At 34.1% G+C, this 25,320-nt stretch overlaps 1 protein-coding gene and 1 long non-coding RNA gene across 12 annotated transcripts in view; one reads left to right on the forward strand and one right to left on the reverse strand.

Annotated features, from left to right (window-relative positions):
• Positions 1–25,320, forward strand: part of LOC309606032 — a 1,194,635-nt gene that overhangs the window by 631,652 nt on the left and 537,663 nt on the right. The window lies entirely within an intron of this gene.
• ANO5 (anoctamin 5) overlaps positions 6,215–25,320 on the reverse strand; it is a 100,484-nt gene continuing 81,378 nt past the window's right edge. For 9 of the 11 annotated variants that reach the window (XM_082342419.1, XM_082342415.1, XM_082342418.1 and 6 more), the window contains 7 exons: positions 24,827–24,996; positions 24,071–24,168; positions 19,415–19,545; positions 16,056–16,261; positions 14,215–14,393; positions 12,684–12,789; positions 6,215–9,950 (listed from right to left, as the gene is read on the reverse strand). In XM_082342419.1, coding sequence (XP_082198545.1) covers positions 9,729–9,950; positions 12,684–12,789; positions 14,215–14,393; positions 16,056–16,261; positions 19,415–19,545; positions 24,071–24,168; positions 24,827–24,996 — 1,112 coding nt within the window. In that variant the 3' untranslated portion in view covers positions 6,215–9,728. Of the gene's footprint in view, positions 9,951–12,683; positions 12,790–14,214; positions 14,394–16,055; positions 16,262–16,432; positions 16,498–19,414; positions 19,546–24,070; positions 24,169–24,826; positions 24,997–25,320 lie in introns of those variants that run through there. The other 2 variants (XM_082342412.1, XM_082342411.1) reach the window with 2 other exon arrangements.

Genomic DNA, 25,320 nt, shown 5'->3' on the forward strand with positions numbered 1-25,320 from the left:
CTTATTAGTTCCAGGTTTCTTTCACCATTCTGTCATATTTTCTACATAGGTGATCATGTCATGTATGAACAAAGATAGTTTTATTTCTTCCTTCCCAATCTATATACATTTTAGTTTCTTTTTTGTCTTATTGCATTAGTTAGTACTTCCAGAAAGATGTTGAAAAGCAGTGGTGAGAGGGGAAATCCTCACCTTGTTCCTGATCTTAGTGTAAAAGTTTCAAGTTTCTCATCATTAAGTATGATTTTAGCTGTAGAATTTTTGTAGATATTGTTTATCAAATTGGGAAAACTCCCCTCTATTCCTAGTTTACTGAAAATTTTTATCATAAATAAGGGTTGGATTTTGTAAAATGCTTTTTCTGCATCTACTGATATGATTGTGTGATATTTTCTCTTCTTTAGCTTGTTGATATGATGCATTACCTTAATTGATTTGTGAAGGTTGAACCAGCCTAGCATACCTGAAGTAAATCTCACCTGGTCGTGGTGTGTAATTGTTTTTACACATTGTTGGATTTGATTTGCTAAGATTTTCTTGAGGATTTCTGCCTCTATGTACATGAGGGATATTGTCTGAATACTAATTCCCCAGCATGCTAATGAAGTAGAGAACTTTTTCATGTTTCATGTGATCATTGGCTATTTGGAAATCTTTTTTGAAGTGTGTGTTCAAGCCTCTTGACCATTTTTACAACATGCTGTCTTTCTCATAAATTTGTAGCAGCTTTCAAAAATATTGTGATTATGGCTTTGTCAAAAATATATATTGTAAGTATCTTCTATTACATGGTTATAATTTCAATGCTTTTTTATTGATGTATAACTTACGTAGAGTACAGTGAATAAGTAAGTGTACAGCTTGATGAATTTACACTTACGTATACATCTGTGTAACCACAACTCAAATGAAAATATAAAACATTCTCAGCACCTCAAGAATCTCCTTCATGTGTTCTCCCAAATGATAATTCCCCCCAAAAGTAATCATAATTCTGACTTTTACATCATAGGTTAGTTTTTTTCCTCTTTTTAAAGTCTATATACATCAAAAACATGTGGACATGTAAGACTACTCCTTTTCATTGACCTTCTTTTATTTTCTGTGAAATTTATCCATGAGTAGTCCATTTTCATTACTATTAGTATTCTTTTTAATTACTATAACAAAATTATTATATTGTAGTTGGATTTTTAGATTGTGTCTAGTTTGGAGTATTATAAATAAAGCTGCTATGAACATTCTTTACATGTCTTTTGGTGGAAATAAGTATTTAAGAATTGCTCCATCATAGGGTGAACTAATATTTAGATTTAGTAGCTCATACCAAACAATTTTCAGTCATAGTAAAAAATTTCAGTCTCATTAGCAATGTATGAGAATTCCACCTGCTCCTCTCCTTTCCAACACTTGGTATTATCAGTCCTTTCATATTTATCATTCTAGTGGGGGGGTGTACTGGTCTAATCGGCATTTCTGTTATAACTAACGATGCTGTTTACCTTTCCATATTTTATTGGCAACTTGGATAACCTCTTCTGTGAAATGTCTGGTTAGTCTTTTGCCCACCTGTAAAATTGGGCTGTCAGTCTTTATTTTACTTATACAGAACTTCTTTGTAAATTTTGAAGCTCTTTATTTTGGAAATATCTTATCTGTGGCATATATTTTCACACTCAATGTACTTTTGTTGAATATAATTTCTTAATTTTAAAGAAGTTAAATTTATCTGTTATTTCTTTAGTGGTTATTGTTTTGCCTATCCCAAGTCATGAAGATATTCTCCTGATTTTGTGATTTCTCTTAATCATTTCTTGCTAGGTGTTTATCAATTTTGTTATTTTTTTCAAAGAATCAACTTTTGTCTTTGTTAATTTTCTCTATTGTATGCTTGCTATTTCATTGATTTCTAATAATATTTTTATTATTTGTTCTTTTCTCTGTTCTTGGGGCTTATTTTGCTAATTTTCTCCCTATATATTTGAGACAGCAGCTTAACTGATTTTCATAATTTATTCTAAAAAAATATAGCATTAAGATCTCTATATATTACTCCTAAAACAGTGATTTAGCTGCTTCCCACAAATTTTGAAATATCAACATTCATTTTCATTTTAAAGTATTATCTAATATCCACTGAGATTTCATCTCTGATCCATATGGCATTGACAACTGTGTTGCTTCATTTTTGAACATTTGGAGGCTTTTCTAATATCTTTCTGTTGAAGTCTAGTTTAATTCACTATGGTCAGAAAACATACACTAAATGATTTCAGCCCTTTGAAATTAATTGTGTACACTTTATGGCTCAGGGTATGTTCCATTTTGGTTCATGTGCACTTGAAAAGAGTGTGTTTTGCCATTGTTGGATGTAATTTTATCTGTCAGTTGTCACACTGATTGCATTGTTTAAATCTTCTATATCCTTATTGCATTTTTTCTGCTTTAGTCTATCAGTTATTAATGTAAACATTTCCAAATACAATTGTGGATTTACTATCCTTTTTAGTTCTATCAACATTTTAAAATATATTTTCCTAAGTGTTATTAGATAACACACATTTAGAAGTTATGTATGCTTTTTGAATTACCATTTTTTTACATCTTTATTGGAGTATAATTGCTTTACAATGTTTAGTTTCTGCTGTATAACAAAGTGAGTCAGCTATATGTATACATACATCCCCATATCTCCTCCCTCTTGTGTCTCCCTCCCACCCTCCCTATCCCACCCCTCTAGGTGGTCACAAAGCATCGAGCTGATCTCCCTGTGCTATGCGGCTGCTTCTCACTAGCTATCTGTTTTACACTTGGTAGTGTATATATGTCCATGCCACTCTGTCACTTCGTTCCAGCTTCCCTTCCCCGCCCCCCACCCCCACCCCGTGTCCTCAAGTCTCTTCTCTACATCTGCATCTTTATTCCTCTCCCGCCCCTAGGTTCATCAGAACCAAGTTTTTTTTTTTTGTTTTTCTGTTTTTTTTAGATTCCATATATATGTGTTAGCATACGGTATTTGTTTTTCTCTTTCTGACTTACTTCACTCTGTATGACAGACTCTAGGTCCATCCACCTCACTACAAATAACTCAATTTCGTTTCTTTTTTATGGCTGAGTAATATTCCATTGTGCACATGTGCCACATCTTCTTTATCCATTCATCTGTCGATGGACACTTAGGTTGCTTCCATGTCCTGGCTATTGTAAATAGTGCTGCAATGAACATTGTGGTACATGTCTCTTTTTGAATTATGGTTTTCTCAGGATATATGCCCAGTAGTGGGATTGCTGGGTCATATGGTAGTTCTATTTTTAGTTTTTTAAGGAACCTCCATACTGTTCTCCATAGTGGCTGTATCAATTTACATTCCCACCAACAGTGCAAGAGGGTTCCCTTTTCTCCACACCCTCTCCAGCATTTATTGTTTCTAGATTTTTTGATCATGGTCATTCTGACGGGTGTGAGGTGATACCTCATTGTGGTTTTGATTTGCATTTCTCTCATGATTGGCGATGTTGAGCATCCTTTCATGTGTTTGTTGGCAATCTGTATATTTTCTTTGGAGAAATGTCTATTTAGGTCTTCCACCCATTTTTGGATTAAATTACCATTTTTTCATTGTAAAATATATAAATCTCTAATATTACATCTTGCCTCACAATCTTCTTTTTCTGATATATGTATAAATCTGTTTTATTTCATTTCATTTACTTTAGTGTTTCCCTGGCATATCTTTTGTCCATTCTGTTACTTTCAACCTTTCTGTGTCCTTATATGGAATGTTTCAAAAGAAAGCTCTGGAATTTTACCAGGGCTACTTATTCTTGGCAGAACCTAAACTTAACTATTTTTCCTAAGCCCTAAGTCTGTCGAATGTTCAGCTTAACTTCTCTTCTTTTCAGCTATTATTTTTGCTTTTGGAATCTCCAATTTCCTCAAGAGGAAATAATCACCATAAACGCCTTAACTCCCTCATGCTGTTTTTTCTTTCCTAGACACTGGTTCTGTAAGGCAAGTCCCCCTTTGCCTTGAAATTTTCTGAAGTTTTCAATTAATTTGTAAAACATTTTACCCAGATTTTCTAGCTGTTCTCAGGGTCCAGTGGTCTGAATAAAACCCAGAATTTTATTATGGAAGTGTAATTTCTTGTTGCTGATTAAAAACAGGATGAGTCTAACATGTTCCTGTTAAGAATAATGTTTTCTGTATGCTTTTCATTAATTTTTCCTCTTAAATTGATTTTTTCTTCCTTTTCCTTTTCTTAAAAAATTTATATTGCTATTCTCTTCTTTTGATGCGTACTGTTTTTCTTTGTTCTTTGTAAGTAGCCTAATTAAAAGCTATACATTTTCCCCAAAAACCACCCACAAGAAGTATTTAGTGCACCCATGAAATTTCAGCTACACAGTATTTTCAATACCATGTAACTGAAATTATTTTCTAAATTCCATTTTATGATCTATGAGTTATTTCAAAATTTGTAATATAATTTTCCTAGTTATCTTTTTATTATTGTTTTCTGGTTTCATTTTTATTGTGAACGGAGAAAATTATCTGATCAATTTTTTCCCACTGAAATTGCTGGGGATTTTGGTTTGCTTGTTTGTTTTTAATGGCCTGGTATTTGGTCAGGTTTTGCAAATGTTTAGAATTTGCATGAAAAGAAATTCCTATTCTTCAGTAATTGAGTACAACATTTCATGAAGGTAAATTAAGATTATTTTTTAATCACATTGTTCAAATGACCAATAGTTTATTTTAATTTATTTATTTTTATTTAAAATTTTTTTGTCCACATGGTAGTTTGTGCTCTGTCAACTTGGTGAAGCTGCATTTACCAGAAGTCTTATCCTTATATGGCGTCAGGTTAGAGTTACAAAAGAGGCAGACAGAAGGGAAGCCACAGCTATTTCTTTCTGAATGTCTTTGAAGCCAGTTATGGGGAGGGACACGCAGAAGGGGGTCCAGTGGGCTCTACTTGTCCACACTCTCTTCCACTCTACATCCAGATCTTTCTGCCCAGGAGTGGCCCTGAGCCCCCGAGTGAAGCTTGGCTGAAAGCTCAGAGTAGTAGCTACACAGGAGCCACAGCTTTCCACAGACTTCTTCCTGAGCTTTCCTCCCTAGTCTCACTTCAGCACCTTGATGTTTGTGCACACTCCAATGTGTCCACACATGGAGACATTTCAGGAGAGCTAAATGGTACCTTCCTTCTGGCCCTCCAAAATCTCCCTCCCAGACCATTACTTCCCAGTTCCTTCCACAATTTCAAAAGGCCTATCTCTATAACAAATCCTCTATTCTACAATATTCACAGTACTTTTGCTGTCCTGATTATATCCTGTCTGAGAATCTATTTGCATTTTTAAAACTTAGAATGTGATGCATTTAATTTCTCACCAGTATGCAGTTTTATTTTCCTGAATATATTGGTAAAAGCAAATATTTAATCTTATCTCCTGTCTTTTAAAAAGTATTTTCTATAGTTATTTTATGTAATTATTTTCTTAACTACACAGGCTTAGGGCTCTGAGGGTGTAAGATTTCAATTACTTCTACACACTGCAGGATTAGAACAGTTTGACAAACTTGGAAATCCTGAGTCTACATATTTCTCTGATAGGTTGGAATGATAAATAAATGTTTGAGAGTTATTACAAAAAATACTTCTGGCTAGGGAATTTGTCATTTTTATGAAATTCTCATCATTCTTATAGCCCACCCCCCAAAGTAACCCTGAAGGTTTTTAAAGCTCCTCTCCCAGAAACTCTGTCCCTAGGGATATGGGATAGGACCAAGGGATATGCATATCTCACAAGTGGCCCAGACAATTCCAAGGAAGCTGGTTGTGGATTTCTTTTGGGGAAAGGTGGACCTAGAAAAAATTTTGGAAAATATCTCAACACACTATTTTTCTCCTTGGGCCTTTCTGTTCATTTTAATCACCTCTCAAAGTAGAAAAGATAAAAAGGCAAAACAACAAAAAATTACCACCTTCTCCATTTTTTCTGGACCATCTAGACTCTTTCTTCAAGGAATGTGCATCTCTAAATGGGACAAACATGTAATTTTGTGAATTAAACATGTTATATGTAATGCATTTTAATATTTCTAGACAACAAAAAATGACCTCAAAACCTCTTAGAACACTCAAATTCAGAAAAAGTATATCAATATTTTACTGTAAGAATAAACTGAGCTCATGTCAAAATGTAGTTTAAAATTATTATTTTATTCATTGTGCATATTTGAATCTCTTGAGATTTATAAAATTTATGTATATGTAACTTAAGAGATACTTTTCCTGTGTACCTGCATACCACCCTCCTTGCAAAAAAAAAATGGAAGAAAGAAAGAAAGAGAAGAAAAGAAAGCACTTGTTTTCTTGGTTAACACCATGGCACATAATCTTTCATAGGAAAGACACACCTAGTCGAACAGTTTTAGGAGAGGGAAGCAGGTATCTAACACACACTGAACCACGCTTTAATATTCTCCTGAATTTTTACATAATCCTGGAATAACTGACATACTTGAATTATTACACATAAAGTAGTGGAGTAAAATACCATCTAGAAAAAAAAAATAACATAACAGCAACAGGGATTCATGTGAGCAGACATCTAAGCCTGACCAATGGTACTTCTTGCAATGCTATTTTCCTTAATAACATTCTTTGATAACATAATAACTGGTACGATTAAAAACAAAAGAGGTTCTTTCACAACAATATATTCACCTTTTGAATCAGTGGCACAAATTCCTCAGCCTCAACTGGAGTAATCAACAGAGACCCAGGGCTACACATGGCAGCTGACACTACAAAGTCACTTTGAAATCAAAGTTTTACTTTTGACATATAATAGTTTTCAACCTGAAATTTCTTTGGCTTTTCTCTCACCCTCATCAGATGGTTTGGGAAAGAGACATTCTTCTTAGTATCCACAGCTGCACAATGCACCTCACAACACCTCTCTCCCCATAGGAGCACACACAGGTTCATAAGGAGGGAACTCTTATCTCCTTCCTCTGTCCCTCCTCTTCTTTATTTTCTTCTTTCCTTTTTCTTTTCCTTGATAATTTGCTTGATGGCTTAGTTAAAAGAAGACTGTTAAAGTCAAGAGGAGTCACGAGAGGCAGCAAAAATAAGATAGCATTCCATTTAATTAAGACACCCCCCTCTTCTTGATGGGTTCCTCTAAAAGAAATGTTTTGAAATGGATTCTGCTTCTTTTGTGCAAAGAAAAACTGATGAAGGTGAAAATTTGAGATGACATTTGAAACGAGTTATTTTTTTTTTTTTGATTTTGTACTACATATTATTTCAAATAAAGTCTCAAATGATTTCTGGAACATTTCTGAAAAAAATAACTATGGATTTGATTGAATTATAAAAACATCTGCCATGCTGATAAATATCAACTTACACCTGGTAGTCAGGTGCTCAACTCAGCCCTCTTACAATAACTAATGGGTTTAACTAGACAAGACAAATCTACCTGAATCGATTTGGCTTCGGATTTTGTTTATCAAGCTTTTAGGAAAGTGAGAGATACTTGTATTTCCTTTTAAGATGTGAGAAACTTCTTGGTAGAAAATTGAAATGTGAATAGAAAGTATTTGTCAGCATTTTAAAAGGAAAATATCTACCTATCATAGGAACTATTTACCTATCTTAAAAACTATTTCTTCCCTTGCTAGTTTCTCCGTACATCCTAGAAACCCGCCACTTGAGTTGTTTTGTTTTAAGATTGCAATGTACAGATAACCATGTGAATTAAACTTGTCTTTATTTATCTTGCAGTCTAGCTCTATAAACACTGTTAACCTATGAAAATTAAACCTTATATCTGAGAAACTGATTTCCATGCTCTTCCTTATTTTTATTAGCTCTCAGGAAGGAAGCAGTATGAGCTGTACAACATCATAGTAACAGAGTTTGCTTTAACAAGCAAAAATACTGCATCTGTGGCTAATTTCATAGTAACACTAACTGGTCCTCTCAAAGAAAATAATCTCCACATGTGAAATCATTCTTCAATAATGAGATCATTTCAAATTATGCAAAAATGTTCATAAAATCTACCCAGTGGATGATAAATTACTGCCAATACTGGGGTAACTGTCTCATGGTTTTATAATTTCATAATCCTCGGTTCTAAATGCTTAATACTGACCGTTAGTTAATACTACCTGCCATACACTTAATACTGGCAATTCTATAAAATCGTATTAGGATCAAATAATGAAACACTACTTTTTAAAAAATCTTGTAATAAAGTTTCTTCTTTTGTGTGCAATTAAAAAACACTATTCTTTTGAAAATGAAGTGTAATTTGAAACTAGAGATTCAAATGTTATAAAATTAAACTACATCTCTCTATAGTGTTTAAAATATATATTAAGTATTTTTTAAGGGAAAGAAGAACAAGAACTGGGGTACATGTGCCACAGGCTTAAGTATGAGAGAAATAATTCAACGAATATATTTTCTTTACTTGGCTATCAAATCCATCACCTCATTCTTACTTGGTTGATCCATATTTGGTGTTAAGCTCTGTGATTGATGTTAAACTAACAATTTCTCTAAAAGAAGCTCACACCTGAGATGTTACATCGCATCAAATCAACAGTACAACCACATCTTGTGGGGCAAAGGCATAGGAGCAAGGCACCGAGCATTGTACAGCAGTGCATCAATAGAAAAAATTGTAAACTCATTAGAAGATTTGAGACTGCTTTAAACGAGATAGAATTTCATAAACAACTTGTACCTAACCTATGCAAATAGTTAATGCTCAAACAGGCTTCATGATGCAAAATAGGTGTTGTGGAAGAAAAATTATTTTTAAAAATAATTCAATGATTTTTTAGATTGAAGTCAATAAATTAATCAATATACACTGTCTTGCATTCATTAAATACTAAGAAGACACACTCACTTCTCTATGTCTTTCATTTACTTAAAGACCTGAAACAATCTAATACCTTCTTAATGCTGTTTCCCAGATAAGACAATCCAGTCTTAAAACTACTGTTTCTGAAATGTTATATTTAAAGAAATTAGTTGTTAGTCTTTTGCTGAAACCCAAATGTTCAGTCTCTTGAAAAATCAATTTTGTATTTACCTGGAAGGACTATCTGGAATTCTGATGGAAGTTTACCTTATTCAGGATGATTTTGGGAACAAACCCCTGCCATGATATTTACCCAATATTTTTAATATGTATGTTTTCTTATCTCATCTGATATTGGTTTTTCATCTGCATAGTCTAAAATGGCAGGATATATATATGGCTCAATAGACCTCTTCACTTCTTTTCTTTTTGTCCCAACACTTTTCTTGATGGGACAGAGATATAACACAACCCAATAGAATGAAGACCATGAAAATGTGCAGCTGCACTGGAAGGTGATGGGACAGCTCACATCTAGTGTTTAATTCTAAACTGCAACATCCCATGATCTTCCAATATTCTGATTTCACACATACATTTAACAATCATTTATAGAACCCCAGAAAACAATATCTGGGGAGGGCCCAGCCAATGAAGCAGACAAGTGGTATTCTTCCAGCCTCCACTAAGTTGGCCTCTATATGAGTGTACAAAAACTTTGAGTTAAGAAAAAAAGAAGAAAGGGTAAAATTGACACACAGCTTCTGGCCCCAAACCCAGGGAAAACTGTGAAGCCAGACAGGCAACCAGCGGCTTACTTGTTATGTTGATTAGGTTGCTGATTTAGCCAGATGTACTTTGTTTTCCTGAATAATGAGATGCTTGGCAAAATCACTAGAATTCATTCGCAAGTTCTCTTTTAGTTTGTTAAGCTCAAAGTCATGGAGAATCTTGACAGTCATTAACTTTTCTCGCTTGATTCTTTCCACGACATCTTTTGGAACATCAGGGATCATCCACGCCAACAAAAATTTCATTAGAAACACAACATGCTAGAGGAAACAAAAGAAAATCAGACACACTGCTAGAGTTGTCAAATGTTCAGCAGATGTTCATACAAATTGTTTCATTCGTTCAACAAACTGTGCTCGATACAGTAGCTAGAAGGAAAAACAAAGAGATATAGTCCCTGTCCTGGAACTTTCCTACAAAGACCAACATTAAGCAAATATATACTAAAATATGTGATTACAGAGATTCCAGTTGAACGTGGTTATTGAATATACACTTCATCTATGCTTCCTCCTGAAAACCTAATAAAATATTTGTAAAGAAATTTAAAAATTGTATTGTTCACAAAGACACACAAAAAAGGGAGGAAACAGTGATAACAGACTTCGAGAGAGTGAAGAAAGCTGGCACTTAAATTTGCAGTTGGTGATACAGTGATGGTAGAAATCAAGACAAAAGCCAATTTTGTTTCAAATCATCAGAAAAGTTCAGAAAAGTTCAGAAAAGAATGTACTAAGGACTTTGAAGGTGTAGTGTGGGTGGAGTTAAAAATAAGAGGCTTATTTAAAAATTTGTATAAGGGGCAGATGAATTTTCAGAGCCTCTCTCTCAACCATGTTCAGGAACTACTTCTCTCCAACCCCACCCTGGCAGCAACTGAGTACCTTATTTTCTGCAGAAATTATATTTTCTGCAGAAATTAAGACAGAGAGCTGTGAACTCACAGGCAGCAGAGATGGTGAAAGATGGAGGTGTGGCACCATACTGAAAACAGGGCAACTCAATGCAATTCAGCATTCTGAACCATGAGATCTCTAGTCCCTCCTGCCTTTCTTGGCTCTCAACACAGTCATGAAATAGCTCAACAAACAGAAGGTTGGAGGATTTTTTCTCTGGGAAAAATAACTAATCAGAGAAGTTAGAATTATAGATATCAAAATTTTGTAGGTCTCAAATGAAAAGGCCCCTTTATCACCCTAGAGTGAAGCCCACCCAAGTGACGTTCTTCCTGTATGCACACAAAGCTTATAATCGGCTTTCTTTGCTTCACTCTTAAATATGAGCAGATTGCCAAGAACAACCAAATACGTAAGAAAGTCTCTAACGTGAAAGGGTAAGACTGAAGCACACGAATAGGAACTAAGAGGATACCTAGATAATGATGAGAGCAAGAGAACAGTAGAATAAAAAGACAAAGATATGAACCTGACTATTTATAGGAGAGAAAATAAATGATAATTATAATAGAATTTCAAAACAGTTGTAACATCTGAATAACAGAAGTCCCAGAAAGATAGAACAGAGAAAAGAAGGAAATTATCAAAGAAATAGTACAAGCAAATTTTCTCAACTTAAAGGGTAATTACATTTGCAGGTCAAAGGGGCTTAGTGAGTGTCCAGAACAATTAATATTAATAGTCCAACGTCACATGACTGTCTTGTGAAGTTTCATAAAAGAAGGACTAGTGAGAGAATCCTCAAAGCTTACTGATACATAAAAAAGTCATAAACAAAGAATGGGAAATTAGAATGGTATTGTACTTCATAGCAACACTAGAAGCTGATAGAAAATAGAGCAATGTCTTGGAAAATTTCAGGAATACCTAAAAAAAGTTGGTTCAAAAATTTTGAGGGAAAATGACTTTTAATCAAATTCTATACCAATTAATTATCTATGTGGAAAAAGAAGAAATTTTATATTCAAGTTCTCAAAAATTGTCCATTATTTTCCTCAGAAAATTAATGAAAGATGTGCTTTATCAAAATAAGCTAGTAATTCAAGAATGGGAGAATAATAGATTGAAGAAAATATAGTATTCAGTATAAAAGAAGTTGAAGAGAAGTCCCAGAATGATGGTGAGTCGGAGCCTGGGATGATCAAAAAAAATAAACAGAAACAAAAATTCCAAAGAATTCCTTTTGTAATTTACCAGGCTGAAAGGTGATCTAAACCGCTGATGGAAAATGTGGGAATGAAAGTGATAAATTCATAAGGAACTGAGAGGGGTGAGGATTTAAATTACTTACATGTATAACCTTGATAAAAATAAAACAAATTAAACAAAAACTGATAGGAATTTGTGTTTTCTTGCATTAGACTTATCTAGTCTATTATTGGCCTTTACTGTCGAGTGAAAAAATGCCTAACATTTATTTACCTCTCCCTTATTGGCCTTCATGTCTTATGATTTGTAGCACTCAATTTGTAACTTAGTCAAATACCCCCTCTGTACTGGTTCTTTTGTATTGCATGCCTTATATCCATAATTACCCTAGCTTTTCCACAAGGTAGGAAACATAATACAGTGGACAGAGCAGAGGCTTGGCAGTGAGACATCTGGCATTGAAACCCAGCTCTAATATTAGCTGATTATCTTTAAACCAACTAACGAATTTTGCTGACTGTTGGTTCATTTGTCAAGGGTGAATAATAAAGCCAAACTTACAAAGTTATTATTATAGCCTCTGGAACCACTATTTATTAATAATAGGTATTCAGTAAAATAAGTGGGTCCTCTGCCCTCTGACTGACCTCAAAGAAAAAGGTCTTACTTTTTCTTTTCTGTTACCTTGGTATCTTCAACAAGAGTAAGTGAGTAAGAGGCAATCCACTGTACTTAAAATATTCCTAACTTACTTTTTATGACAACAAATACTTCCTTCAAAATAGTCTATTGAGATAATGCTAATTTTCTGCGGAACAAACATGCATAGAAATATATGCCTAAAGGGAGAAAAGAGACTAACTGGCATGAAAGTTAATAAAGGCTTACCTCCATAATTATGATGAAGGTCATCTTAGCAGCAAGGACGTGCCAGTACTGCATACTATGAAAATATTTATCCTCATGATCAGGAGGATTTCTGTAATCTCTGTACCTGAAAAAAATGGAAATAAATGCAAAATGTAAGCTATAACTTCAAACAAACAGACCTAGTATAAATTCATATTATTTCTTGTAAGAGACCCTTTCAGTTGACAACAAAAGTCAAGTCAAAGGAAAATAATTGCTATTATGATACATTTATCTTTCCTATACAGATAAAAATAATAGCCATATGTTACTTTTGTATAGTATATATGTAGCAGGAGACACAAGTGAAACTGCTCTCTTGCCCTTCAGAGACAAGTTTCTCTAGAGTCAGCAAAATTTGCTCTTTCCATTCCATTCCCTCTCTTCCTAGTCCTTAACACACTTAGTTCTATCATCACTCCACCGACACCAACTGTCTCCTATCATTAAACTGAAGGAACATTTTAATCCAGATCTTATTTGACCTGTGAAGAATAGAACTTGACATTGTTGACCATTCCTATTTTCTTGAAACTCTATTTTCTCGGCTTATATAACACTGCATTGTTTTTGTTTTCCTTATTATCCTTCTGGGGTTTTCTTGGTGTTCAATTTGTGAGTTCATTTTTTTCTGCAAGTGTCTAGATATTAATGTTCAAAGATTTAGTTCAGGTAGGAAGTGATGACATCAAGAAATCTGACAGCTGCCCATGCTATGATTCCTCTCTATATAAATATAGAATATAACAATGCTTTTGTCTACCTGTGTTGCAGCATTTTGCTGTTTTTTTTTTGTTGTTGTTGGAATCCCAGATGAAGCAGTTGGTTTAAGGTTTAAGTTTAAAAGACTTGATGTACCATATATATATATATATATATATATATATATATATATGTATATATATGTGTATATATATATGTGTATATATATATATGTATGTATATATATATATACACATACACACACATACATAAATAAATATATATGATCTTTAAATCCTAGAGTAAAAAGATCCTCACAGTACATGAGACACTGAGTGTGAAAGCAGCAGGTTTACAAATCCAAGTTCACACTCCCTACATGGAAGAAACATTTTAAATGGGATGGCTGGTGAACTAATCATATTGTTATATCTCTCTTCCTTACTCTGTCTCTTTTTGAGGACACATAGTTAAATTCAAGTAGGTTAAATGCACGTAAAATATGACCATGCTGTATGATTATACATATTACAACTTGGGACCAAGGAGGCATTTGTTGAAGAAAATTTTTCCAATAAACTTAGAAAATAAGAAACAATTCAAAATTGACATTATCTCTACCCATAATATTATCTTACTTTTGGGCATTCTACTTTTTCAAATCAGAACCATACAATGTGTGAATTCTAGAATTGATGCACTTTATCCAGGAGTTTTACTGCCCCAAGTATATATTTTTTGTAAGACATGAAGGAAATGGAGAACTTAAGAAATACATTTAAAAAGCAAAATGAAAACAAGAGAAAACCTGCAAGTGGTGAAGTCTCGTTTTTCCGAAGGTACAGTGTGGTTTGGAAAATCGGCTATCAGGAATATTGACAGGCTGTTATTGACATACCCTCTCATAGGCTGAATGGCATTTTTTGAGTAGGCATAGTAGTAAACTAAACGGGGAATCATGTCCGATGTAAATGCAACAATAAAAGCCTAAAGGACAAAACAAGAGGGAGATCATGAGTTAACAATGCAGTTTTACAAATGTCTGATTTGTATATCTTTCAGTTCCATATGTATTATGGATGCAAAATGATTAGAATGCTATTATTAATCAAGTTAATATATGAGTCTTTGACCTAGAACATAAAATAGTTCATTTATAGTGTATAATCAGTATTCCAAGATTTCATAGCTAGAAAGTGCTACATTGAAAACTTAACCTAAATGTATCTGTCTCCAAAAACACTATGCCTGTGTCTATCTCTTTCCATCATGGCTTGCTATTTCTTACATTTCTTATTATTTCATAACACAGTTCTACTCTCCTTAACCAAATTTACTTGACTGGACTTGTGTGTGTGTGTGTGTGTGTGTGTGTGTGTGTGTGTAGGGAATGGAGAACGAAGAAAGAGAAGACCATGTACTGGTAAATTTCCCACACTCCAGTGCAATTAATTTCAGTATTTGATGCCATAGGAATGGTATTTTCCCATCTTTTCCTAAGCTCTGGAATACTATAAATGTCATGTTTCCTTTAGGTAAGACAAGTCAATTTAAAACCATTTGGCTCTGCCATCTACATTTTTAGTGGTAGATTTTAAAAATCTTTTAATATTGCTTCTATAGTTACTGGTCCATTTCATGTTTTATTAGCACTTACTGAATATATTTTGGCAGTTTTATTTCTAAAAAAGTGACAATTTCAAATAGATTTAAAAATTATTAGAATAAATGCATACATAACATTCTTATAATTTTCTCACTTGTGCCCTGTAATTCTTTTTTTGTTTGAGATTTTCAGTTTTGTTTATCTTTTCAATGAACCAACTCAACTTATTTAGCAATTATATTGCTTTTTGTTTGTTTTCTAATTTATTTCTGTTTATATTTTCATTAATTCTTTCTTACTACTTTCTATTGATTGGTTTTACATTTTTTCTTAGTTTCATAAGTTACATGTTCAGTTCATGGTTTCCTTCTTCTTTTTCAATAATAAAAGTATTTATTGGTATACAGTTTTTATAAATATGGTTCTGGCTGATTCCTAAAATCAGCTAGGAAAATATTGATAGGTTTTCATTTTAATTAAGCTCTCCTTATAACTTCAATTTTATTTCATCTTTGTACAATAAGCTTCCTTGGAAGTGTGAATGTTAAGTGGTTAAATTTTCTTTTTTGGCTATCTTATATCAACTTCATTATTTATACCATTATTGTAGATGAATATTCATTGTAAAATTTCTGCTTTTGGGAATTCAGTTTTATTATCATTTTTAATAAGTGCTCCATAAAAATAACAGGTAAATGTTGTGTATTCTGTTTGTAGTATACAACTTTATGTATAATCAAGCTTTAATTGTATTATTAAATCCTTTATACCATTACTTATTTTCTGTCTACTTTGTCACATGCTATGAAACTATATCATGGTATTTTAATAAGCATGTTTTTACAATTTTCCTTGTATATCTAAGAGTTTGCATGTCATAGAGTTGCCTATGTTGTTTAGCACATAAAAGTTTAGGGATGTTTTACCTTTATGGACCATGATGAAATCAATGTAAATAAAGATTGAGTTAAACATCATTCACATCTCCCCATCCTCAAGAAAAGAAAAAAGTACAGTTATTCCATTGAAATAGGTCTACTTACATTAGTTGCAACAGAAAGGACAGCCATTCCATAAAGAATGTCTTGCCAAACACCTATGCTATGAGCCTTAGCAGCTACAGGTCTCCTGTACTGAGTCGTAAGCTTCCAGGCATCCACTCGAATCTCTATTATATTATTCAAGAGAGCAAGAAGAGGAGCCAAAGGAAAAGAGGCCACAAATAATGTAACAAATCCAAACTGGATAACTGCAGGGATAAAAGAAAAATTCACAAACTCATTATTGTGGAGGGGAAAACGGGGAACACTCTGCCTAACTCCTGCTACTTCCCTCATTTTGGAGGGATCTACATCAGCAAAACACTCCAGGCCTCTTTCCAGCTGTCCACGTCCTCTTCCCTACAGGAAGCACAGTGACTTATTTGTTGAGCTGGTCATGCATAGCTCAGCTCCATACCTGCTGTTTCTTTTGAGACCTGCTTGTCTGAAGAAAGCATTTATTCTTGTTAGATAAGATATGGTTATTATTCATAAAACACAGTCTTTTACTATGGTCTATGTTTAGGTCTATGCTAGCCTAGCATTTACATGGGTATTGGCACATCAGTGGGGTAATCAAGTTTTCTATTTTGCTGATCTATGTACTTTTTCAGATCAGGGATAATGACCTACTCATTTGTATGTTTGGGGTATATAAAAACACTCAACTATAAGCCTTATGAACGAATGCATTATTTAAGATTTGAAGATGTTAACAGAGGAAAAGGTAGAACAAACAAGATATCTGACAACAAATCAGGAAATGAATCATATAAAGCATCAGAAATATATATAAATTTTATGTGGGCAAAGGAAACATACATATCCTGGAATGAGGTATTTGTTAAGGTCCTGATCTTCTGTACTAACTTGACAGCTTTCTAAATAAGTTTTACTCTCTTTCCTCACTGAGGCTTAACACCTGTGTAAGCTGGCTTCTCTCTCCATTTTTCTTCTTTTGTTTCCATCAGTGCTTGGGGTGAAAGAATGCATGCAGCTGGCAAACTTCCCACATGAGTGAAGAAAAAATAATAAGAGATATAAAAAATGGCTTTCCATTGAAGGAAAAAAGAAAAAAAGAATCTTCCACTAGTCCTCTATTTTTAGTTAGATCTTGAGTGTTTCTGGATTTCAGCTCTTCTCATAAGATTTCTCATTAGAATCAGTCTTGTCATCTATTAAACCAAGGGAACAAACTGCCTCCTTCCTGACTTCTCTACTGAATCAAGGAATAGAAAGTTAAGACAAAGTATTATGTAGAAACAGCTTGAATTTCTAAGTTCAAATCCCAGATCTTTACCTATAATCTCTGTGGCCCATGGCAAATTACTTAACCTATCCAAGTTTCAGTACCCTCTAAGATAAAATGACTATTTCTGTAGAATGTTTCAAGATTAGAGATAATGTATGTAAAATATCCAGAATAAATTAACTTTTAGTGGTGTCTCAATAAATGGTAGTTAATCTTATTATGAAACCCTGATTTCATCTTTTAATTCCAGTTATAATCTCTGATACATTTATGCACAAATTCACTTGAAACATAAGCAATTAATTAAAAATTACAGCCTTATCACTCCAGAAAGCAAGGACTACCTAATTTTATAACTGGAGACTTCTTCCTATTTGTCCTGATTTACCTATTTTTATCCAGGTATCATATGTATGTGTTACAGTGGAGAATCGGTAACAAATTCAGGTCATCTCCGTTATTCTACCATGACTTTTATGGGCCATGAGAATAAGTTGGGAAAACAGTCCTCTTTAATTCCACCAAAGAAAGAGAGAAGGACATTTGAGAGGAAACACCCTGAGTAGACTCCACAAGCAGTCCCCGTTATTATCTCTCCTAAAATTTCATCTCAAGGTCTCTTCTCTTTTCAATCCTTAGATTATTTTATGCATTTCTTGTGTTCAATTTGGGTTTCCCTTGCATAACTGCTTTTAGCCTTCTTCTTTTCAGCCTGAAACAAGGGACATACACTAAAGGTATGTCAGACTCTGTAAATGTTTTTCGATGTATTCTTTCTATGAGCAGTCACTGAGGCAAATGAAAGGAGAAAGCTGCTTAAAGTAATTTGAGACAGGTATTAAAAAGTGATCCTTACTTATAACAGAATTCCAGAGATTAGCCTTAAAAAATGCAAGTCTTCATAGTTAACAAAAAGAGACTCAGAAAGATATGGCAACATTCCCTCTCTCCTGCGGACATGGAGGGAGAGACAGTGTTCTGCCTTATAAAACTAAGCCCTGGGGCTTCCCTGGTGGCGCAGTGGTTGAGAATCTGCCTGCTAATGCAGGGGACCCGAGTTCGAGCCCTGGTCTGGGAAGATCCCACATGCCGCGGAGCAGCTGGGCCCGTGAGCCACAATTACTGAGCCTGCGTGTCTGGAGCCTGTGCTCCGCAACAAGAGAGGCCGCGATAGTGAGAGGCCCGCGCACAGCGATGAAGAGTGGCTCCCACTTGCCACAACTAGAGAAAGCCCTCGCACAGAAACGAAGACCCAACATAGCCATAAATTAAAAATAAATAAATAAATAAATAAATAAAAATTAAAAAAAAAAGGAAAGCATTAAAACTAAGCCAAGGGGAATTCCCTGGTGGTCCAGTGGTTAGGACTCTGCCACAAAACAAAACAAAAACCTAAGCCAAATAATCTAGTTGGACAAGGCATTAAATTAAGATCTTTCTCAAGAATTGACATTGGAGATTTGTATGAATGTTTGTAACTGGCACTCATTTCTTCTGTTTTAGGTTAAAACAAATCTGCCCTTGTTAAGTGTTATCTGAACGGGTTTCCATTTCCCCCTCCCCCCAGCCCCTGACAACCTCCATTCTATCTCTGATTCTATGTGTTTGACTATTTTAAGTACTTCATGTGAGTAGGAGTGGAATCACACAGTTGACTGGCTTATTTGATTTAGCATAGTGTCCTCAAGGTTCATCCATGTTGTCACGTATAGCAGGATTTGTTTTTTCTAAGGCTGAATAAAATAAAAATCCATCATATGTATATGTATACCACATTTTTTTATCCATTCATCTGTCAATAAATATTTTGACTGTTTCCACAAAAAAAAGTGATCCTTACTTTATTTGGTTCAACAGTATTAACATTAAATTGATAGGAAAAATATCTCTGAGATTGGTGTTTTGAAATTAATTTCATTCTGCATTCTATTTGGTGGGAAATAGAAATATTGAACCAATCTTTTCCATATCCACCCATCTATCTTTTCATCCACTAGCCAATGATTTACTGAACACCTACTATGTGCAAGGTAGGAAGAAATATTAAGAGCTGAAAAATACTTATTTTACTCAGCCTATTCCATGTTTCAAGGCAGTGGTTGAAAATTACCTGTTTCCAAGTACTCATAGAATAGCCCGAGAGAACCAAAAGTTTCAAGGTCATGGTCCTGCTCCCATCGACTGTATAGCTTTTCAGAGTTGGTTCGAGCTTTTCGGCGTCTCCACCAATTCAGAACAAAGCTGTTGGAAGTGATAAAAGTAAATACATGAAATAGGGTTTAAAAGAAAGGGGTCAGAGAATCAGTGTTAGATCTAAAAAATGGCGGTAAGGGAGGGTAAGTAAGTTTAGATCACAGAACATGTACAGGTAAGACTACAGCTAAAGTCCAAGTCAGAGCCTTGTGTTCTGTTCACAGTACTTGATGAGGGCAAAAGATCTTTACTTGGGTGATTGAGAAAGTGAGACAACCCTGACTCTCTGCAGGGAAATGTATTTACTCAGAGACAGTTCTGTTAAAGAGCACGTGGAGGAGAGGATCACTACAGGATGGTTTTTTATCTATTTAATTCACTAACCTTTATGTTGTCATGATACTCAGAAGGCCACTTGGGGAAATGAGAAGTGGGTTACAATAGAAAATGTATGACTAGGGAAGGAAGAGGTTATCTAACACATGAAAATAAACGCAATAATCCTAAACAAAATATTACCTAACTAAATTCTATACTATATAAAATATATCATGATAATACTGGATTACTTAAGGAACAAAAAGATTATTTTTATCAGAAACACAATCAATGTAAGAGACCATATTAACAAATTTAAGGAGAAAAATATAAAATCATGTTGATTGATGAAGAAAAATGCATTTGATGTATTTCAATCACCTACTAAAACCTATTTATGACTGAAAAGTAGGAAAAGAAGAAAATTACCTCAATCTGACCAAAAGCATCTACCAAAATCCTGGGGTTAACATCATTCTTAATAGGGAAAAGTTAGAAGCATTCCCTTTAGAATCAAGAACAAAATAAGGGTGTGAATGATCACATTCAAGACTTTACTGGAGATCTTAGCCAGCACAATAAGATGAAAAAGAAAAAGGCAAAAGAATTGGAAATAGAGGAGACATCTATGATTACTAACAGTAATGTGAATGGATTATCTGCATAGAAAACCCAAATGAAGTTAGACAAAAATTATTAGAAATAATAATAGAGTTTATCAATATATTGCATTCCTATATACCCACAAAACACAGGTAGAAAATATAATTTTTAGAAAGATACCATTTACAATAGCAATTAAAATGAAAAGTACCTAGAAATGGATTTGACCAAAGATTTATAAGACCTGTATGCCGAAGTTTAAATATTTATTTGAAGTCATTAAAGTCCAAACTAAATGTTCATGAATAAAAAGACCTGGCATAATAAAATGTCAGTTGTTTTATTGAAACAACTGGAATGTAATTTCAGTCAAAAAACCAAAATACTTTCCCATGTGAAATCTGACAAGATGTTTCTAAAATTTACACAGAAAGACAAAAGACAAAGGATAGTCAAGATAGTCTATAGATGAGGAATAAGTTAGTAAAACCTGTCCCACCAGATATGAAGAGTTATTATAAAGCTGTATTAAGAGAGTGTAGTATTGGTGTAGGGATAAACAAATCCTGGAACAGAATGGAGGCCTAGTAATAGCCTTGTACTTGCCATTTGGCATAAATGGTATTGCAGATCATGGAGAGTGAGGAAGAGGGACTTCTCAATAAATGGTAACATGATATATATTATATATATATAATATATATGTATATATATTATGTGTGTGTGTGTGTGTGTGTGTGTAAGAAATTAAATTTGACCTTCATATCAAACACAAAAATCTTTTCCATGTATATTAAGAATTTAAAAGAGAAAGGCAACAATAATGTTAAAATGCTAAAAATATTTAGATGTAATTATATGAGAATAGGTTTTTGATCTTAAGGTAGGAAAGGGTGTATTAAACGAGACTTTAAAAATGCTAAACCATAAAAGAAAAGACTGATAAAAATTTTGCTCTAAGTATCTACTTTTGTCCATCTACAGCAGTGGATCCCAACTGGAAGTGATTTGGCCCACAAAGGGACCTTGTGGGCTGTCACAACTGGGGGGAAGGTGGGCTACTGGCATACAGTGGGTAGAGTTCAAGGATGCTGCAAAACATCTTACAATGCAAAGGACAGCACCTCACACCAAACGATTATCTGGTCCAAAATGTCAATAGTATTAAAGATGAGAAACTGTGATTAAAGATACTATTAAGAAATAAAAAAACAAAACTTGTGCTGAGATAAAATATTTGCAACACATATAACCAAAAAGCAAACAAACAAAAACGCAGTAACCAGAGTTATACAGTATTTCTACAAATCAATTAGAAAAAGATAAACATACAAGTAGAAGAATGGTTAAACAACACAAATAAGCATTTCACTGAAGAGAAAACACATATGGTCAAAAAAGGCTCATTCATGTTCTTAATCAGGGAAATGCAAAATAAGACCAAAATGAGATATCATTTACACCCTCCAAATTGGCAAAAATTAACAAATAAGACAATATGAAATACTGTAGCAAATGTGTGAATTAAAAGGAACACATTTTCTGCTTATATCAAAACCGAAATACAAAGAAAAAAGGAATGCTAAAAAGGGAAAAGAACACCTGAGATTTTTGAGACAATATCAAAAAGATGGGCATGCATGTAACTGGAATCACAAAGGGAAAGAGACCACCCAGTTCAAGAAAGAGAACTTTGCTAGGAATCACAGAAGCGCTTTTATGTGTTCCATTCCAATTACAAACCCCTTGATCCCCACATAGTAACCCTCATGTTGAATTTTGTAATCACTTCCTTGCTTTCTCAAAAAAAATGGTTTTATCATCTATGATCCATTTTGAGTTAATTTTTGAATTAACTCGTGGAGTTTTGTTATTTTGCATATGGATGTCCAGTTGTTCCAGCACCAGCTATTGAAAAGACTGTTCTTTCTTCAATGAATTATTTCTGCACCTCTGTCAAAAATAAAATGACCATATTTGTGTGGATTTATTTCTTCAATCTCTGTTCCATTTGACCTATATGTCTATCCCTTCAACAATCCCACGTTGATTTAAATGGTTTTATAGTAAGTCGTAAAATTGAAGTGTAATTCCTCCAAATTTATTCTTCTTCATCAAATTTGTTTTGACTATTCTAGTTCATTTGTCTTCAATATAAGTATTAGCATCTACTTGTCTATATCTACTAAAATCCTACTGATATTTTGATTGGAATAACAAATCTATTTATCAATTTGGGGGATAACTGGCATATTTACTAAGTTGAGTCTACCAATCTATCAACACGTTTCTCTCCACTCGCATAGATGTAATTTTTTTTTCAACAGGACTTGTAGTTTTCAGCATACAAATCTCATATATATTAAAGATTTATACCAAAGTACTACATTTTTTTTGAGCTACCAATTGCTGTACTAACCAATGTTTCTTGCATTCCACACTTTCATTTCTTTTTTCAGTAGTTCTTCCAATGAGGGTCTATGAATGTAAACTCTTAGTTTTTTCATGTCTAAAAATGCCTTTATTTCACCTGTACTTTATGTAATAGTTAAAATGCTTCTAGAAATCTAAGGTGAACATTTTATTTCACTAAGAATCTTGAAAATACTTTTGCATCTAATGTTATTAGTGAGAAATCTATTGAATGTAGATGGCATTCCTTTTTCTTCTGAAAGATTTTAAGATGATTTATCTCTGACGTTATGTAGATTGACCATAACATATCTGAGTGTGAATTTAATTTTATTTATTTTGCTTCATACTCAGGATTCATTTTCATTTCTGGAACTCATGTTTTTCTTCATTTCTGGAAAATTTTCAGCAATTACCTATTCAAAGGATTTTTTCCTCCACTATTTACTCAATTTTCTTTTTCCGAAACTACTAGCAGATTAATGTAGATGCCACTATATAGCCTCCTGTCACTTTAATATTTTTAACCTCATTGTCTCTCTGTTGCACTGTACAATGTGGAAATTTCTCAGTACTATTTTCCAATTAACTAATTCATTCTTCAATTGTGTCTTATCTGTAATTGATCCCATCTATTGTTCTCTTTATTTAAAGTATGATTTTACATTTACACATAATTAATTCTTTTTCACATTCATTTGTTCTCTTTCTAAAATTTATTTATTTTATTATTTTATTCTATTTTTTTTTTTTTGGCTGCATTGGGTCTTCGTTGCTGCACATGGGCTTCTTCTCTGGTTGCGGTGAGCAGGGGTCACTCTTCATTGCGGTGCGCGGGCTTCCCATTGTGGTGGCTTCTCTTGTTGCGGAGCATGGGCTCTAGGCATGCTGACTTCAGTAGTTGTGGCACGTGGGCTCAGTAGCTGTGGCTCGTGGGCTCTAGAGCGCAGGCTCAGTAGTTGTGGTGAATGGGCTAAGTTGCTCCGCAGCATGTGGGATCTTCCCAGACCAGGGTTCAAACCTGCGTCCCCTGCATTGGCAGGCGGATTCTTAACAACTGAGCCACTAGGGAAGTCCCAATATATTCTTGACTGTTGATTAAAAGTGAAGTTTTTTTGTTGCTGTTGACTTAAACATTAGCTAACAAAGGCACAATGATAATCAAAGAATTCCATCTTCTTCCAGAGGAAATCTCTCATGGTTACTTAAAAAAAAGCAAAAACCTGTAAGTCATACATACGGATAAATGGCTTCTTTAATGTTTCCGAAGACCTGTTTCCCAGTCATTATGATGGTCAACTGGGTTGTCAATTCTACTAGACAGCCTCCAGGATCACACTAGTAAGAAGGAAAAGGAGAAAAATAAAGGATGAAAGATGGACTTCTGCAACAAAAGAAATCCCAAACCAGAGGGTGAGAATCTGAAGATTTGCATTGGAACAGATATTAAAGAAATATAAATGGATATTTAGTTCCAAGTTCCAAGCATGATCACCAGTCTAGCTACATTAGATTCAGCTGTGAAATATGTTAAAAACAGATTTCTGGGCCTTATTCTTAGAAAATTCCGAATCTTTATATCTGGATTAGGGCTGGAAGTTGTTATTTTCTCCATGTGATCTGGATGCACAGCCAGGTTTGGAAACCACTGAACTGTTCTAACTCTGTACCCATGGTAGAGCCCGTTTTGCTGTACCTCTAGAAAGTTATTCATCCTTTGATGGAAGTCTTCAGGAATACAGAACTTACTTATTCCAGTTCATAGTTCATATTTTATACCAAACAATAGGTACAATATAACTTCTTGCCCAAAACGAACTGGAAAGTCTATCAGATAGCAGGATTCTAAGACCAATATGCTCTGTGGACAGAGTCAGTGTCTTAGACTTTTCCTGCAACTTGATAAAATTTGAGTTAGTGCGGGGCACACCTAAAAGTATTTAGTTAACACTGAGTTACTGAAGCCACAAACCTCACCTCTCTAGAGAATTCTTACCTCTTCACTTCTCCACACATTAAACAAATATGTGTATTTTCCAGGATAGCCCACGAACTTCCCTTTAAAGAAAGCCACATAGAAGCAGGACGAGTAAAAATTTACAAACTGAAACAGGAACATTTTCAAGGTAAGACTGCTCTCATACTCCTGGTGAGTCCGAGGAATTTCTGGTAAATAAAAAACACCAAGGTTTAATAATGCACCTTCCTGCTTCTCCTTATTTTTTTTACTCCCTGGGATAAGTGGATATCTAGTCATATTATTCTGAGAGTCTGTTGAAATCTTCCCCACTCTGGTCATAACTGATCAATATTAAGTAGCTATGGATGTGCACTAGGCTTTCTATTAGAGATTGTGTATTAATCTAATCACCAGAGAAGCCTGGGAAGCCATCATTAGTACATTTAGAGGGGTGAAGTACTTGCCTGGGGTCACACAGTCAAAATATGGAATTCAAGTGCCTATTAGACTGAAGAGCCTTATGCTCATCC

This window comes from Balaenoptera borealis, assembly GCF_965194805.1.
Source record: "Balaenoptera borealis genome assembly, chromosome: 11".
Classification (NCBI taxonomy): domain Eukaryota; kingdom Metazoa; phylum Chordata; class Mammalia; order Artiodactyla; family Balaenopteridae; genus Balaenoptera; species Balaenoptera borealis.